This window comes from Leptosomus discolor, chromosome 1, assembly GCF_034619465.1.
Source record: "Leptosomus discolor isolate bLepDis1 chromosome 1, bLepDis1.hap2, whole genome shotgun sequence".
Taxonomy (NCBI): Eukaryota; Metazoa; Chordata; class Aves; order Leptosomiformes; family Leptosomidae; genus Leptosomus; species Leptosomus discolor.
Window position 1 is genome coordinate 132,093,575 of NC_141391.1, and position 18,313 is coordinate 132,111,887.

Here is an 18,313-nt window from a genome sequence, read left to right on the forward strand (position 1 = left end):
TATAAATTTGCCATTTCTACTAAAGATTTCTTTTTGTACCTGTGAGTGTTGCAGTAGCAACACAGAATCGTGTTAGGAAGCAGTGTTTAAGCAGTAACATATAACAATCCTCATACTCTTTCAGTGGCACTTTTCCTCCAAAACAGAGTCCTTCACCTGTGGCCTGAATGTTATTTATTAGATGGGTAATGTTACACTACACATCTGGCTCTATTAAAATGCAAATATTTACTTGCCCTGCCCAGATCAGTCTGTATCAGTGAGCTGTTCCTTTCATAATTCAAAAGCCTGGATCTCCCTTCTGACTCACATAATTTGCCTTTGTTAAAAGTAGATTCTATTTCTTTTCAACCTATTAATAAGGCTAAGTAAAGCAAGGCCAAGAACTGGTGGCTGGAAGATCCTGATGGAAATACACTCAATTAAGCACCATTGAAAATTAAATTGAGACCTATGAGTTAGCCACATTTTAATCCATTTAATGTGTGCCATGTTGATTTTATGTATTGTTTTAGTTTTCAGTCAAAATATTATGCAGTACCAGTCAAATGCCTTACACAGTCTAAGTATATACGACAACAATATTACCTGTGTCAACCAGGCCTGTCACTTCAAACAAACATACCAAGTTTAAAGATTTATACTTATCTGCTCTGAATTCACATATCCACAGCAAAAGTAACAAACACTGGCCAGGCTCCTTACACAGGAAGGCACACCATTCAGCTTAAATGGACTCTTTTTTTTTTTTTAATTCACTCATTTAGAGGCAATTGTCATTACTTTCTTGGGGGGCAGGGGAGGGAAACGCCAATGCACCACATTGTTTTCACTAGCCTGGAAGAGAAAACACTTATATATATAGATATATAGATATATAGATATGTATATATACACACACATATGCATGTGTGTGTATATATACGTGTGTGTGTATATATGTATATATATACACACTAGTGTATATATACACAGAATATACATATATGAATATACAGAATATATGCACACACACTTTGCTCAGATTTGTTTACAAAATATGTAGCATTTTTATACCATCCAATAAGAGGTACATGATTTTAAACAAATCTTATAGAAATGACATGTTATTGGAAATTTACACGTAAAAAAATCCAGCACAAAAAAATCCAAAAGCTAAAACAAGATTTTGCTACTAATCAGTGCTTCTATCACCCTTCAAGAAAAGAGAAACACAGTTATTTATATGTGATGTAAAGGCAACATTGAGGGGTTTTTTGCTTTTTTTTTTTTTAAATTAACCACCAAATTTAACCCCCTAAAATTACAAAAAGTCCATTTACAGATCAAGTGCAGTAAACTAAATGTTCCTTCAGCACAAAGCAGCACTAGAGAAAATAACTGGGAAAGGGAAGGTGGAGGCCAACTGGCTTAGCTAGGGAGGCAGCAGGTGGCTTCTACAGTGGCCACACAGGTCAGAGTCTCCATCCTGAAGCACAGACAGAACTGAAGACTGTATTTAAATAATGGTCACACAGAGCTGATGTTCAGGCCTTTGCCTAGCTTCTTTCAGCAGTTTGACAAGTGATTTATATATTTTTATTATTCTGTATCCAATGGTCTGGTTTTGCTTTTGCAGTGGCTTATCACTGAGAGGAGTCATACGGAGGATCTTGCAGACAGTTCTGCCACTAACATTTACCACAGGTACATGACGCTGCAGTTGTTGGTGGCAATTTTGAAATGTTTACACTGGACAAATGTGTGTTCCAAGCATCCAAAATGGCCTGAAAGAACATAGCCCGATGCAGGGGGAAGTGGACGGCCTGGAGAATCCATCGCATTTACAGAAATGGAACTGCCACTTTCAATGACGTGGCATCTCCCCAGTTGTGTGAAGAGTTTGGTGTCAATGTCAGCTGAACTCAGTGAGGAGTGGCTGGCCTTTGCATCAGATGTCTGTGATCCAAGCAGGTTGCGGAGCCAAGAACATGCTGCTAGCAGAAGGGCAGTCTACAGCTGCGCATGGCAGCTGTCATGCAGTCAGCGATGCCTTACAGAAGTCACCTGTAGGAACCATGCGTTCCATGCTAATTCACCTCAAGTCCCATAAACAGCAAAAGGGAAAAATGAAATGAAAGGGCCAGGTGGATCCAGGTGTAATATTACTAGCCTTTGAATGTAGTGTCATTTTAGTTGTTAAATAAGGGGGTTCACCAGGAGGACTCTATTTTATCAGGTGAGCTGAAGAGGAAGCTCTTGTCTTGTGAAAATGAAAAGGAGATCTAACGTTCCTTGTGCTATGTTTTACAAATTAAGATTTCTGTGTTCAGAAGGTAATTTTTCAGAAGATAAATCTGTTCAAGTCACGCTGTGTAAAAATGTGAAGAGGCAGACAGGAATTTTTCAGCCATAACTATAATACCAAGGACCAAAGTCTGGAGCATGAAGTCAGAAAGGGCTTGATTTTTTAAGTAAGGCCCGGCTGGATCATACTGTGCTGGCAAGCAAAAGTGGGGGTAGTTTCTCCATTCCAGAAGCTGTTTTAGAAAGGCATTTCTGGGGAGGTGGTAAGAGTGACCTATTCAGGCTCTTTTTTTCTGGGTGGAGAAGAAAGACTGGAAAGGTATACAAATCACCACAGTGGTCTGCAATCCAGCTTGGGAGCTCAGTGTTGAGAAGGGATGGGGCCAGATGTGTTCAGTATTCTCAAGAACCAGAAAACATGTCCATTGCAGCCTGTTGTTGCAGGGGATAGAGAACTTACTCCATTATTTGTAACATGTTCTATATGCCAATAACCCCAGCTGGCACATACAGCAAAGTAGATACATTGCATGTGAAGATATAATGCATCTCACACAGCCTTCCAAAGAGGCATCCAGGGAAGAATACGGGGAATGAATTCAGCTACGTTCTCAGAAAGTCTGAATGTCTCCCTGGACTGCAGGCACACGCTGCAGCAAATACAAGAGAAAGGCAGCCTTATCTTGGATGCCGGGAGTGTGGGGGCTAGTGGAGGAGGGATTATTTTCCTGTAATAGGAGCAGGGAATATCTCAAAGTATAGAAAGGTGCCTCAACTCCACAAAGATGACAGTGGAGAGGTTCAGAATCTAGAGGAGAAGGGTGATTCTGGCGACCCCTTGCCAAGGAGGGGGCATCGTGCCATGGAGAGCCAAAAGTTTTCCAGACGTATGTAAGAGCATGTGCACAAGGCAAGCGAATGAGCGCAAACAGGGTTATGGAAAACATTGACAGAATCACTCCACGGGTGGCTTGTGGCTCGACAACAGGATCGGCTAGGTAGAGGAGCACACAGCACAGGGGCACCTCAGAGCTGGAAGCCTTCCATGGGAGCCTCACACTGCTGGAAGATGTACTGTTGCTGGTTGATATCCACCTGTGGGGCAATGCTGCTGTCTTCATCCTCTGTTCCAAAGTAGTGCTCAATCAGATCAAAGGCCTTCTGATAAATCTCTTGATTCTCATGGCTCTGCAGGAATTCAATCTTGTCCAGGCCTGCAGAGAAATGAAGTACGTAAAAGTTACAGCTTGCTCAAAGCATACAACCATGATCATTTTCAGTCTGTTGTGAAAAAAGTTCCATGACAATCCTCTCCCACCTTCAGAAAGAACAGATGCCTCTATGGAGACCATTACCCAACTTGTACTCTCCACAACCAAGGAAAAACAGATTGAACTACCAAGTTCCCTGTAACTGTGTGACGCGTTTCATACTTTCTGTCTGCTTCTACCCTTTCACTCAAAAAATGAAACCAACAAGCTTGAATGTGTAAAGAACAAGGCTTCAAAGACTTTTTCCAAAGAGTCTTTTAGGACCATGTTTCCTGAAAGCATGTTCACAGTGCTTTGTTTACAAGTACCTTGACTACAGAATCGTGTAACTGCAAGTTGGAAGAGCCTTCTAGTAATCATCCAGTCCTACCTGCAGCCTAGCCCAGCACTACTTCCAACACCAGATTAGGTCAGCTGTGTCTAGCCAAGCCTTCAAAACTTCCAAAGATGGAGACGCCATTACCTAATCTGTATCACGTGTATGTACAATGCAGTTAAACTCATGCAACCAGTTTTTGGGTAGACATTACAAAGATAGACAAACTCAGGCCTTGTAATCAGAAACAAATAAAAACAATACAGCAAGCTAAACTATCTTTGATACCTAGGAACGATGCTATAATGAAATCCAAGTCTTAGCCGCTCTAGTAAATATCTAATGTTGGGAGAATTGTAGTGGGTTTCTTGTGTGCTCCTTTTACTCTGTATGAAGACTAGAGGAAACAATTCTCTGATACTTTATACACATTTCTGCAACGCTGACATGAAAAGGAAAGTTAAAACCTAGAAGCAGGCATAGAAGAATCCTATTCTGATATAACTCTTCCCTGGAAGTCAAGGTAACTATGAAGGGAACCACAGTTCAAGAAACCACGTTCAGTGATACTATGCTCTTTATACGGATCTTGATAACCCATTTTTATTTTTCTTAACAAGTACTTGCCGACTGACAAGGAAACTAAGAGCAGCAATGCCTCAGAACTGGGATGAAATCATGTCGGTACATGCCAGAACCTCAGCACAGCAAAGGAAAACAAGGAAGTTGTTGCTGTTGCCATAATTCTACAGGGCAGCAGAGAGGGAAGGGAAAGGTTTGAAACTTGAGCAGCAGAGCACTGCACCTTAACTTTTATCTGCTGCAGAGGGAAGATACTAAGGCTGAATAACACCCAGAAGGCCCCCTCAGGGTCAAAAGAAATTAAGAAAAGAGCAGACGCACACACCATCTCCAATCTACATACAAAGATAATGTAAAAGGTAGAGTACATTGATCAAGGGAGACTTGTCAAAGAACAGTTAGATTTCAGGTAATAGCAATGAGGAAAGTAACAGAATTCAGTCTACTGAAACTCTAACGGGTTTGTGATCATTGCTTTAACCCCTGACTTCCACAGATGCTTTGCTCGTACCGTATGCTTCTTCAATAAGAGCGCAGTAAGGATTTATGCCAGTGCCACTGCGTTTGGATTCCTGCTCTCCAAGCCTCAGGATGTTCTCCAGCCCATTCAGTGCTACTTGCACAATCTTTGAGTCCATTACTGTAAGAAGGTCGCAGAGTGGTTTGATGCATCCCAGTTCTACTAAATACCTGAAAAACACCACACAGGACCCAGTAAATTGTCTGCAAAATTATAATTAGCGTAGCCATTTAAGCACTCAGCATGAAGGTCTAAAAACCAAAACAATCAGAAAAAGTATCAATGATTGGAGAAACTGGAGAAATTATAGACATCTATTTGTATCTAGTCAATTCTGCTCAAACAATAAAAATAACTTTAAAATACTTTCTCTGTCTTTCTTGATATGAAATAATAATTTAATTTTGTAACTTAGATTATATAACTAATTTATAAATATTCTTTATCAATATCAACTGTACTAATTTACTATATTTATTATTTTATGATTTTATACAAAATTACACATAAGCATAATGTACGGGTATAAGTTGAAGAGGAAACACAATACACGTGATGCCCTTGTCTGAGTGGCTGAGCTATTCCTCTCCAGACTGCTGATGCGCTTTGTTACACTCTACAATGACAACTAGAAATTAGTTTAAAAGTTGCATTTAGTTTTTTCACATAGGAAAAATGGTTCAATTAGTTAAATAAGTATTACATCTGAAATACTTATGTGATTTCTCTCTAAAGGAATGAATGGCTCATTCACAACTCAATACAAAGACATGGTCTCTCTGGATACAACACTGGAAGCATACAGAAAGTTTTTTCCAGTTTCTAGGTTATTAGTTTGATTTCTTGCACAAACACCAATTCACTCAATTGCATTGAAAGATTTGAACTCTTTCGTACTTGATCTGTTCAGCAGAGCCTCCAGACGTTGCATTTGTGATTGCCCAAGCAGCTTCCTTCCTTGTCCGAAACTCAGCTGTTTGCAAAATATTTATAAGAGCTGGAAAGATATGGGCATCTATGACTGTCTGCAAAAAGAAATGACATGTCATGTTTATCATAAAAATTAGAAGTAACTTCCTTGTCCAAGCTAGTTAATGTCTACGCTAAGTACCATACATTAAACAATGAAATGTTACTTATCGAGGGGCAAAAATCACTTTTCAGCTTTACGTTCAAAACCCTAGTTATCGCCGGGGTCTGTGCTTATCCCAAAAGAATTCAAAACACATTCAGACTGAAGTGACTGCTGTATCTAATGTGTTACTTAATCATACTGTGACAGCAAAAGAATGTCATACTTCCCTTATTTTTCCAGGTAGTGAACCACTCAGCTATTAAGTCAGTAAACCACTAAGTCATTAAGATCCCCTAAATAGAGAAAAAAAACTTCATAAGCCTGTGTGTCACACTGTATTTCCACTACATGAGACAACAGAGCAAAGGGAGAATGTATTCTAAGAACTCCTCAAAACAAGCAAGCACCAATATATTCTTTCCTGGTGAAAAGACAAAGCAACGGATGGTTCGGTAGTATGGTTAACTGCTCAGCTCACCAAACTGATACAAGTCAAATGAGTATTTAGTTAGCAACTCAAAGTTTCTAGTAACCTCTCCTGGAAAGAGCCTTTTGCAATAAGACACAAATGAAACCAGTTTAGTTACACAGGTATGGCAAGGATCTGAAACACTTTCATAAGGATCATTCAAAGAAGTAAGAGCTTAGGATTACATTTTTAAACCATTTCACAAATATAAGTCACCACAGAACGGATAAAGGCAAATTCAAAGAAAGCCGAAGAGATCTTTTTCAAGGAGCCCCGCAAAAGAAAACTGATAATTACATATAGCAAAAAGCTATAGTCAATTCACAGTGTGGATGATTACCCAGTGAAAAAAAAAAACCCAACCGTTTGACATTTACCTTTTCTGTTTGTCTGGGCATCCACACTGCATCTACTTTGTAAATCCGTACCCCATTATCAGTTGTATCAACAGTCCCATGAACACTGTCTCCTTTACCACAGAATCTGCACTTCTAGTACAGCAGTCTGGGGGCCTCAAGGAAAACCACTTACGCTTCCATCATGCCATGTTATATTAAATTTGTACTTTGCAAAGAATATTTGGCAAAGAGTCCTTAACTGAAATTTTTGAACATGAATGCTGGAAGTGGCAGGTCATAAACACGAGCCAACTATTTTAAAGAAACTACAAAAGATACAAGAAAGTATCTTGAAAAAACAGAATGTCTTTTCACCTGACATACTTTACTGGGAAATAAAACACTTAAATTTTTAAAAAATACAAAAGCAACACACTGTAAGGATACGTGGAAAGTGAGAGCACCTGCTCACCTTAAGGTTATCAGATCAAGGACCTTTTCAGCTCAAAGGGACATATAAATAACTAGAAAGTAATAAATAAAATGCACAGTGTCACAAACCTGATAGACAGGAGTTGAGAGAGACAATCACAAAGAAGGAAAGGCTCCAGTCACTAATTAATGGGCCATTAAGAAACTACAGGCATGGCTTTGCAGAGAGCCAGCCTGGACTTTGTAACTTATAAGACGGGGACAAGCGGGGCTGTACAAAACTTAATAACAGATCTTTTCTTAACCATCATACCACATAACCTCCCTCTCTAGCCTGTGCTGAGTGCTGTAAGGATTAGGTGCTAGCAACTGAAATTGACATGACTGAATTTGGGCCAGGAACTGCATCAGACCTCAGGAGAAACCCCTGCCTCAGGCTAGCAACTGGAGTGGGTGGGCGTCTCAGCATCAGTAGCTGGAGGAGCCATGGACTCGGAAGCATGTTTCTGGGTTGCCCAGAAAAGGTCAATTCAGGGCCAGCAACTGGTGTCAGACCTTGGGGGAAGGGGCCCCTCCAACTGGAGCAGGTAAGGGTCTCAGCATTAGCCACTGGGGCAGGATCATAGTCCATAGGGCCTGTGCGCCTGGATGCCAGCTACTAGGGGGAACCGATGTGAAGTTGAGTGAGGGTCTCGGCACCTCAGCTGAAATGGGACTGCAGGTCACAGGACTCACGTGCCTGGGTACCAGCTCCATGCAATGGGGGGATCAACATTATCCCAAAACACAGTGGTGGGAACAGAGGATCACAGTGCACATAATTTGCTGGCAACCTGGACCAGGTGGCGAGTAGCAAGCCCAGGATCCAGGCAGGGACAGAAGGCCTGTGCCAGTATCAAGGGGTCTGCAAGTGCAGGGATGCTCAAGACAAATGCATGGATTTGCTAGTGAAAATCAAGCTTAACTAGACAGTGATTAGGAGCAAAGTACAGCGAGTTAAGAGAACCCATAATCCAGCCATGGACAGAAGATGGGCAGAGTCTCCACCTTGATAGTCAAGAGATCTGTGAATGTGCATGTGCTTGTAGACCTAGAGAGTGAAGGCATGCATGTTTTCACTAGTGAATTTCAGTCCTCATCATCTGGAGAGAAGAAAGGGGACTTGGCAGTCTACAATTACATTTTATGTGAGTCCAGGTAGTGCTATACAAGGGTGTTGTTGAAGTGGAAGCCCTTATAAGATCAGTGTGTTAAGGGATGTTAAGTATTCTCTACAGAAAGAGCTTGATCTAAGGTAGGATATATGAGGGCATTAGTATTTTACTATTCTAGCTAAGAACAAGTCAAAAATCTCATTATTGCTTCTTAAACCCTCTCCTCAAAAGAAAACCTTTTCATGGGATTTATTTCCTTAGAAAGAATCTTCTTAAAACCAACTTCTTTAGTAAGTACTAAAATCAAAGTATGTTACATTATAGCATGGAACTAACTCAGTACATCTTAGCTGACAGGCAGTAACATACTTTGAGCCTTCTTAATGCCAAAAGAATAATTTACCTTAAAATGTTTCAATTTCAACTTGTAAAACAGCAATAGAATTACAGAACAAAGGGAACTAGCAATGGGAGGGCAGCAAATAGGAGAACCACAAAAGATTGCTATTTTCCTTTTGGCTCGATCAATTTTTAACTTTCTGCTTCAATGCAAAGACTGGTGGGTAAAGTTACACTTCTCAGAGTGGAGAAATGTGCATTTGAACCTTTTCAGAAGGAATTGAATCCAGATCTCGCATCTCTTGGGTGAGCGCTCTTATTTCTACTTTACGTATTTCTATTTCTTACTGTATAAGAGGCTACGACCACCTTGTTTACGTTCTGCTCCACAGTGAAGTTGGCTATCTTTACCCAAACGGAACAGGTTAAAGCACCACGACGAATTGCAGCCTCTCATAAGGCACTTCACTGAAAGAGACTGGCTCAAGAGAGAAGCAGATTATCAGTCACTATATTTTCATGTTTCCTACTGCCTGACATGCAATGTAAGTGTTGTCACCATCTCACCCTAGCATGAGTCCCAGTTAAAGGTACTTAACTGCCCCTCTGTAGTACAGCAAAGATTTTCAACTAGCAGTCTGTTGACAGCTAAAACTCTCAGAGCTTGGATTTAAAAGGAAAAAGATACATTAACTAGGTAAAAAAATAGCTTGCTTTAACCTTAGTATCTTCACTAGATTTGATTCAAAAGTCCAGTTAAGCTCAACAAAGGTGCAAAAAATAAAGCATTAATACAGAGAAAGTGCTAGCAGCATCTATTATTTACACTCTATGTCTTGATGTCTTGCCCACATCAGTTACTCTTGAAAGCAAACTAGAATGCCTAAGGATTCCTAGCTCTAGGATATTTTATGTGGGAACAACAGTTATTGTGGAAACAGCACATTTCCCTTTCAGTTAAATTCCTTCTAAGTTATAAAATAGTAAACTAATAAAATAAATTTTTGGGTTACTTCTTGAAGAAAAATCAAACCTCAAGCAGACCAAACCCCTAAAGGACTGTGGCAGGATGAGGATTTAGAATGTGTTAATTCAAATTACTTTAGCATTACTATCCTGTGTGGCCCTGACATGTGGAAGTGTGTTGAAGACTAACATAGTGCATATAAAATGCTCAAGATAGGCAAGAACTTTAAAAACACGTGAAAGAAATAAAGAAATGGAAAAAATCAAGTTGTAAACCAAGGACTGATGTACAAACTACTGCGGATCTCACTCTGTCCTGTTTAAATATTCCACTATTCCTCCAAAGATGAACAGTGCCTTGGCCATTCATGAAAATAATGGGCAACTGCCTCATACATACCATAAAGTAAAAGATGCTCAATCATTCTTTTTAAGCAGCTGGTATCTTGTAATGCTTGCATTTATGCCCTCTAAATGTGACCAGAATTTTTCAAGGAGTGTAACAGCGGCCCAACAGGGTAAACAAAACTTAAAGAAACTCCAAAAGTTGCATCATTTTGGCAGTTTTATATGGATTTTTCCAATCCAAATTCCTCTTCTGCTTGCACATTAGAACAAAACATACTAACATCCTGCTTCCAACAGCAACCAACAGCAGATGCACAGAAGTGTAAACTCTAGTCATGTTTACTTTTCTTTTTCTCCTTTTTAAGTATTCACAGTTGCAGCAATGAGTTCCAGTTAGACTACACCCGTATGAGAAGCCATGTGCTCATTTGTCCTACACACAGTAATTTCTCTGACACCTCCTCCTTCAAGGGTGTTGCTCAAAAAAAAAAAAATCAACCCAAACCAAATCATTCCTCATTCACCTACTCAGATGCCACTCATGTTTCTACAGCATTCTGCCACATCTCCCTTTGCTTGTCTCACAGTCTACAAAGTTGTTCTTCATATGGAATCCAGTTGACACTTCATAGTCCCATCTTACCACCCACTCCTACCATATCCTCTGAAGATGAATCTACGTACAGTTAAAATTTATACTAGAACAAGAATAAGAATTCCCCTTTTGGGTTTTTTTACCCCTTTCCTGACAATTTCCAATATTCGCATTGGTTTTAGGCTGCTACTACTAGGCACTAAGGTGGTATCTTTAAAATATATTAGAAATCTCTCTTCTGCATAACAGGTAATCCAGAGCCCATCCTTCAATACATTAAATTAACACTGACATTTTTGCCCAACTGCATCCATTTGTATTTCTTGGAACTAAACTCCATCTTGACTTGTAGCTACGAGTCTTTCAGAAAACGGAAACTGAATTTTAATTGAAATCTGAATTTTCAAGTTTAATTTGAAATCAAACTGAATTGTAACACTCAGTTCTTCAGCAAATCCGGCTCTCACTTTTGAAGTGTCAACTTGTGTGGGGTTTTTGTTTGTTTGTTTAAATAGATGGTATCCGTGCACTGTGGCCCTCCAAGAGGGTTTCTCTGTCTCTTGGAAACATTCTGTCCTTCTTAATGATTTTAATCAAGCCTCTTCACTTAAGAGTATTTTATTTTTAAAGAGTGAAGCTAGATAAAAGTGGATTTTCAGAGTTTTATTACATCTGCATGGAAGTTGAATTTAAATACACTGTAGTCACTGTTAGGGAGCAGGTCTTCAGCACCACTGTATTAAATTAGTATTTCAGGCTGGTCAACACCAAGTGAGTTTGTTTCTCCTTTTGGTGGGTACCTGGCACTTGGTTCCCACAAATCACTTACAGTATGCAAAAATACACCTGTATACACTTAGTATGCAAGTGTTGGCATCATGTGTCTACGTATGATTCATCATGTTAATGTGAAAGCAACCATGTCTTACAGCATGACTGTCTTCCTGCTCCTGCAAGCTCTCTCATTACCTTTAACAAATCAAGATTACAGTCACTGTCCTACTAGCAACCACGAATATAGCCCTACTGCTATGATCTCCTCTTCCTGGCTGGAAATTGCAGTTCATAGAGGCTTCTCAGTTACTTGTGTTCCAGTTACTTTGTTTATTGGTTTAATTTACATCAAATTACATAGCAAATATTTGTAAACCAAAGCTACTTAACATGATGGCATGAGTACAAAACCACTGCCATCTGACAGCCAGGAACAAAGCACTTCAGATCTCAGTTCTAATAGACTTTTATGTTGTTGACACAGACACTCAAGCCTTGACACTCCAAACTGTGTATAAAGCAAAAGTCTAGCCAGTTTACACAAGGCTGTTACTGTGGTCAGGAAGAACCTGGACTATAATGAACGGCACCTTGTTGAGCTGTTTCCAGCTCTTAGACTCTGTCCTACAAAAAAACACAGCAATATGCACGGTTGACTGCTGAGGTTTTCAGGCAGAATAAAGGAATTAAAGGTATTCTAGCTCTGCTGCCCTCAATGTGGTGTCACGCATGGGATTCACTACATGTAGAAGCCTGAAAATAGATTTTGTACTTAAACACAAACTTAAACCTGAAAGAGATTCATCTTTGACTTTCGCTGGTCCTCAAACAAATATGACCTTGTCAGCAATGCCATATTTTGCTCCTAATTGAGACACTTTTTGAACTCCTGCCACCACAAACAACACGTCAAGATTTTAGACCACTCATGTAAACTACAGCATAAACCAAACACACTTTATGTTTAAGTAATTTGCTACACAGTTTGCCTGTGTAAACCACAACCCAGTGTGAATCACGTCATCCCCTTTCCATGCCCCCAGCGTTACCATGGTCTTTTTGGAGAACAGCCTCTCAAAATTCTTAGCTGTATCTTTACCCCAGTGTGTAAAAATGTATTTCATTCCAGAGTTTTTAAAACTGACAGGCAATGTATCATTTGCTACACTTGCCCATGTTGCATTTCAGCAAGGACAGGAAACCATAAAGGAGGGAAAATATGGCACAGATCCTGTTGCTACCATGCCGAGCCATACTCAGGTTTCCAGATGTTCTTGTGAGAATTTAAGGTATATTAGAAAAGAAGTGATAAGTTTCTTAACCTGTCAACAGGAGAGAACTCCTATGATGTCTTCACTGTCAGATATGGAAGATTGTGTCTGATGTACTGCCTTTCATAGCTTTTCAACAGGTTGCGAAGTTAGAACATTTTCTGAGGTATGTGATAGCCTTTCATACCCTTCAGAAGGGTCCACAGTCAGGATTTAGCTTCAGTTGTGCAGCTCTCCTTCTGACTCCCAGGAAGATGTAGTTCCCCTTCTCCCTGACTGGGGAAGCTATCCACTGAAGTACAGCAAAGCTGTATACAAACTAGGAAATTAACAAACAAAAACTATACTTAGTGACAATCATGACTGCATCAGGATATACACATCCAACCCACACCTTAAAAGCACAGAAATAAAGAGGGGAAAGACTGCTGTATTCCACCACACTTTTCTGTTGCCTAGACACTGTTGATAACACACTCTGAAAGGCTTTTGCTTCCACCTTTAGTGGGGGAAAAAACCCCCAAGCCGCCCGTGCTTTAATATCAGCTACAAAAGAAAGTTCAGCACTTACTTTCACACATTTCATGCATGTTAACTTATACTGCCTTAACGCTACAAGAGGTTTACTTGATTGTGTTTTGAGTGCAAATCTAATGGGGACAGGCTGCTGCCTTACCTTTCAGAAATGGCAGTGAAAGCCTTTGGAGTGTGCTACCAAACAGCATTGTAGGCAGTATGAAAGTGGAAATGAATATAGAAGTCCTTCCCTCTAACTTTACATTTCTATACTTTAGAGTGGGTGGATGGAGGGAGTGTAACCCAATGCAATCTTAAGCAACACTAAATATAGCTCTGTCTGTTAATATTGGTTACGTAAAATACCTACTACATTTACCAAAATACTTCATTTTCTTCTTGGTGTGCAGAAAAGATTGCTAGATTATGGCTTGAGCACTACTCAGTTTCCATAGTCGTCTAACATCCCAGCTGCTCTGGAGCAACAACCCACTAGTTAGACCAGCTGGTAACTTGCAATAATGCAGTTTACTATGCTAGGCACACATTTAACTTTCAGTAAAAAAAATACTGAAATTATTCTTGTCTGATTTCTGGCTAAAGTTTGAGCATGTTCAAAATCCACTTAGTATCACAGAGACTGGAACAGATCTGGCTACAGTCTATGACTTCTAGTAGGAACTATCAAGCTATTTGGAGGGACTGGGCAGAAAGGAAGAGAAATTATTTAGTTTAGAGCTGCATCTAATATTTTAGCACACCTTCTGTAAGGATGGCCAATTCTCAAGAAGTAATGTTTTAATTCATCACAATATGAAATTAATTTAGTGAAAGAAAAAATACCTTAACTCAAAGATGAAATAGGTTCACCCATAAACTTAGTTAAATCAAATCTTCTTCCCAGATGGGAATTATCCTTTGTCCTCACAGCTACTAAAACCAGATTAGGCTTTTATTCTCTGTTTTAGCATATGACCATCTTCAAGAAACACTTGATCACACAGCATTTTCCAACTTCAGAAATTATTTTGAAGTGTTTTTCAGCACAAATGTTTACAATGATTTTGACATTGAGTAGGAGTTGTCTGAAGTAATACCTCAGGCAAGAAGTTTTCTGAGAATAGCAGATGCATGAGCTCTGGAGCTGAAAGGAGGTTTCATCACACCTTGTATCTCACATGACATTCTTTACGTTGAGACTAGAAACTAAAGAATTAGAGCCTTTCTGCAATTTGTTACACATCTGTGATGAGACTTCCCTTTCAACACAAGATAATTATTGCAATTACACCTGCAATTGCCAAGAAACTTCCAAGCAACAGTGGCCTCGAAATCTCAGATCAAGCATGATGTAAACATTCTCCAATGTCCTTTACTTCACAACTTTCCTCTAATGGGCCACCTTCGGCAGTTCCAAAAATCTAAGTCTCATGATGGACATGATTTGCAACATGTCATAATTACCAGGAAAGTTATCTCCTGCTCAGAATCAGAAACACTTTTTTTAATCTCATTTTTGTAACTGCCAGTATAGATTAAATTGGGTATGCACTTAGGGCAGTCAGTGTTTCACTATATAGCATATGCTCAGAGTTCGAAGGCAGTTCAACTACTCTGAATGGGACCCAAGGGATTCTGAAATGAACTATAGCTTTCACCTTCAAGAAGCTGCTTCTCACATTCTTTTCCTGGACGTGAGCAATGCAGCAACAGGCTTCCAGCCTTGACTGTGACATGAGCTGACTGAGGCAGCTGCTTTAAGGTGGATTCTTTTAAATCTACATGTATTTTGGTGATTTAGTTGACACTGTGTTTTCTTCCTGATGCAGGAATCCTGAGAAAGAGAGATTCTACCTAACCACAATAATTATTTATCTATGCAGAGTTAAGCATTTTTCTGAACTTCTAATCACCTGCTAGAAACGAAGGTGCAATATTAATGGCTCGCAGCATTAATATCCCTCTCTCTGCCTCCCACCTCACCTTTCCAAGTTATAAAGCAATTCTAATCTGTTCTCAATAGAAAACGGGCTGATCTAAACTGGTGATAAGACACCCCAAAAGCTTTAAAAACTACTAAACACGCATCTAGTTATAGTTAGATGTACCTAACTATTTTCTTTAGCTAGATTAGGCAAATTCTGTTTTAACAAAGAAGAGTATTTTATCCTTACTTGTTTTCAAATAAAGATGCGACAACAGTTTAGAAGACAGAGAATTACCAAGGGGTATAGTTAAGACTCTCCACTGTCTGAGCAGTGGATACCAGGTGTAAGAACATTGTGCAAACAAGGACAGGCACTTACTCCTTCACTTGAACAGAACGACATGGTACAGTGAATACTTACATAGAAATCATAGAAGTGAATACACTATTGAAACAGCTTCTGGTGCACTAAAATTTAAGTTACCTCTAGGACTCTTCACAAATGTATCTTCAGTACATCAAGAATATGAAGAGAGAGATCTTGAAGTTTTGAAAAAAACGCTCTAATAACCAACGTTACATTCCATTGCCACTTGCAATACTTTTTTCTTTATGAAATGACTTGTACACTACCTAATTTTCTCAAGCTCTTCTTTTTCTCAAGTCTGCAACATTCCTATATGATTGTGCATCCTGAAGCAACTATTTGATAGACTTGGGGAAAAAACCACAAAGTTAAGAAAATGTATTGGGATGGATTGTTCCCTAAAAAACACTTAGACTTCCTAGGAAAAGCAGAAATGGCCTTCTAGAGAGAAAACACTGCTCTTGCCTGTTTCTAAGGTGGTAAGCAGCATGGACAAAGCAGCCAAAAGATTTTTCACTGCAAGAAAAGCAAAGGCAAACATTTTTACCTTGGTACAAGTAGTAGTAACCACCTTCTCTGCACTGCTAATTGCACAGCAATTACAATCGCTGATGCAGAAAAAAAAGTGGTACAGTTGCTGATTTCACACAGCACTTTTTGTTCTAAATTCAGCTAATCCACAGATTAACGCACAAGCTACAATAAAGGCAGAATCTAAATTCTTGGAGCTCTACCAAAGTTAGATTAAGTAACCATATAGTTGTCTATATCTGACAAAAACCATGATCATTGGTGGTAAAAGTACAATCTTGACTGAAAAAAACAGAGCCAATACAACTGTAGGAGGTTTCTTTGACTGCAGTACCACTTCCGTTTTAGTCTCATCTTTACATCAGACGAGAAGGACCCACACAGCTCTCCACCTTTGTAAGTTTTGTTTTCTTGCCTGCCCATTACCTAACATAAGCATCTCTGAAGTTAGATGAGCATTTGCTCTTAATTCCAGGAAGCTTAGCAGAGACTGAGTCATCTTCCACAAAAGTATTAATTTTATTTCCTATGATTTCTGAGATTAAGATGAAGACCTCATTCAAGGTATTAAGGCTTTACACTGCCCCTTCACCAGCTGAATGTTCTTTGTAAGAGAGAACATATAACAAAAAGATTGCAAGTGCCACCTGCAAAAGATATAATACACTTTTTCCTCAGGCAAAACACGCAGCCTTTTTACAATCTCCTGCAAGTTTTCTGCAAAAAGAGAAGTAATTCCATCACCTGGGTGAAGAGGGTTCACTGCTTCATGCTAATTCTGAGCATACAGAACGAATAATCCAGAGCCATCAGATGTAAGACTAGCAAGTATGAGGCTGACTTCCAAGGAAAAGGATATGGAGGAAAGAAGTACTCCTTGGCCACTTTTGCCATTGTATTATGGGACCTGGTTTACTTTCTGTGCAAACAGGCATTGTTTCTGCCTGGTTACTAATGAGTAAGACAAAGATTTCCAATGTCTAATATTCCTGCTATTTATTTCTATTTTTCAAAGAACAGGTATCTCCCACTGGACTTCCACGCAACCTCTGCAATCTCTGCAGGTACTCTCTGCAGCCAGTGAAGGAGAAGAGCACTGAGAAATGTAACTTCAGAAGAATTAGATTTGATTTACATGAGGAGGAATGAGGCATCATCCTTGAGAGCCAAGCAAAAAAATTCCCCTAGTACAGCTGTTCTGAAAAAACTCCATATACAGGGAAAACAAAATATATTTCGCAGCTTCTTCTTTATCTAGTCAATGAAAAAAAACTTTTATCTGGGGAAAAGACTGTCAATGTCTCATACCATCTGAAAGCAAGTCCTGAGAATTCTTCCTGATGGCTGACACTACGTCCAGACTCAGAACAAAGATGTGGTCTTTTAGAGGCCTAATTGTAGAGACTGACCTAAGGGAGTGAGACTTTCATTTGCTTCTGAGTGCTATCACTTAACATGGAGGGGGTCACAAAACCTGGTATAATCAGAAAGAGTGAATCCCAATGCAACATGTTGGATATCCTCAGTTATTGTTCAGTTTATTAAACAGCAATTTTAGATTTTTAGATAAGCACAACTGCCTGTATCAGGAATTGTAAGAAAATACGAACAGGAATAAAGAAAGCATTTTACAGTGTATGTGTCCACATCTGGTGGTTAAAAAAAAAAATTTAAAAAAATTTAAAAAAACCAAGAAACATGTAAAGTTATTTGATTCTTAAAGTTTGTAGCTTACTCTTTTCGTACCTGAGAATGTCTGTATCTTAGTGACTGTCAAAGGTATGAAGCAAGTTATTTAAGCCAAGGTTTTCTTGAGCTTAGCCTCATTTTGCCATTCTTTAGCATGACCGTCTTCCCCCTCCCCCCAATAATCTGTAGATTTTTATAAAATTAAGTAATTTAAATTTGAGTGGTCTGGGCCATTGAAATATTCTAATTACACACAGAATCTATACAATACTTCTGTGTATATGTAATTATATATCTGTGACTCTGTATACATACAAATATGCACTTCATACACAAAAAAGTGTGCCGCCTGATGTGCATTTCTTCTAGCCTGCAAGACAAAGACTACTGATCATAGCTGAAAAAGTTACCTGGATCTGGGCTCTGTTTCCAGCTGTTATATTGGATATTGTCCAGCATGCTTCCTTTTTGATAGATTCTTTTGGGCTGCTCAGCAAGTGCAGTAAGCTCTGCAGGGCTGAACAATTCAGAATTACCTGAATAAAAA

The 18,313-nt window shown here is 39.3% G+C and overlaps 1 protein-coding gene across 1 annotated transcript in view; it reads right to left on the bottom strand.

Annotated features, from left to right (window-relative positions):
- Window positions 1-454: 454 nt before the first annotated feature.
- KPNA1 (karyopherin subunit alpha 1) overlaps window positions 455-18,313 on the bottom strand; it is a 56,220-nt gene continuing 38,361 nt past the window's right edge. Inside the window, exons 11-14 of the mRNA XM_086478431.1 lie at window positions 18,177-18,302; window positions 5,873-6,000; window positions 4,967-5,145; window positions 455-3,500 (exon numbers count right to left, since the gene is read on the bottom strand). Coding sequence (XP_086334557.1) covers window positions 3,313-3,500; window positions 4,967-5,145; window positions 5,873-6,000; window positions 18,177-18,302 — 621 coding nt within the window. The 3' untranslated portion in view covers window positions 455-3,312. The remainder of the gene's footprint in view (window positions 3,501-4,966; window positions 5,146-5,872; window positions 6,001-18,176; window positions 18,303-18,313) is intronic.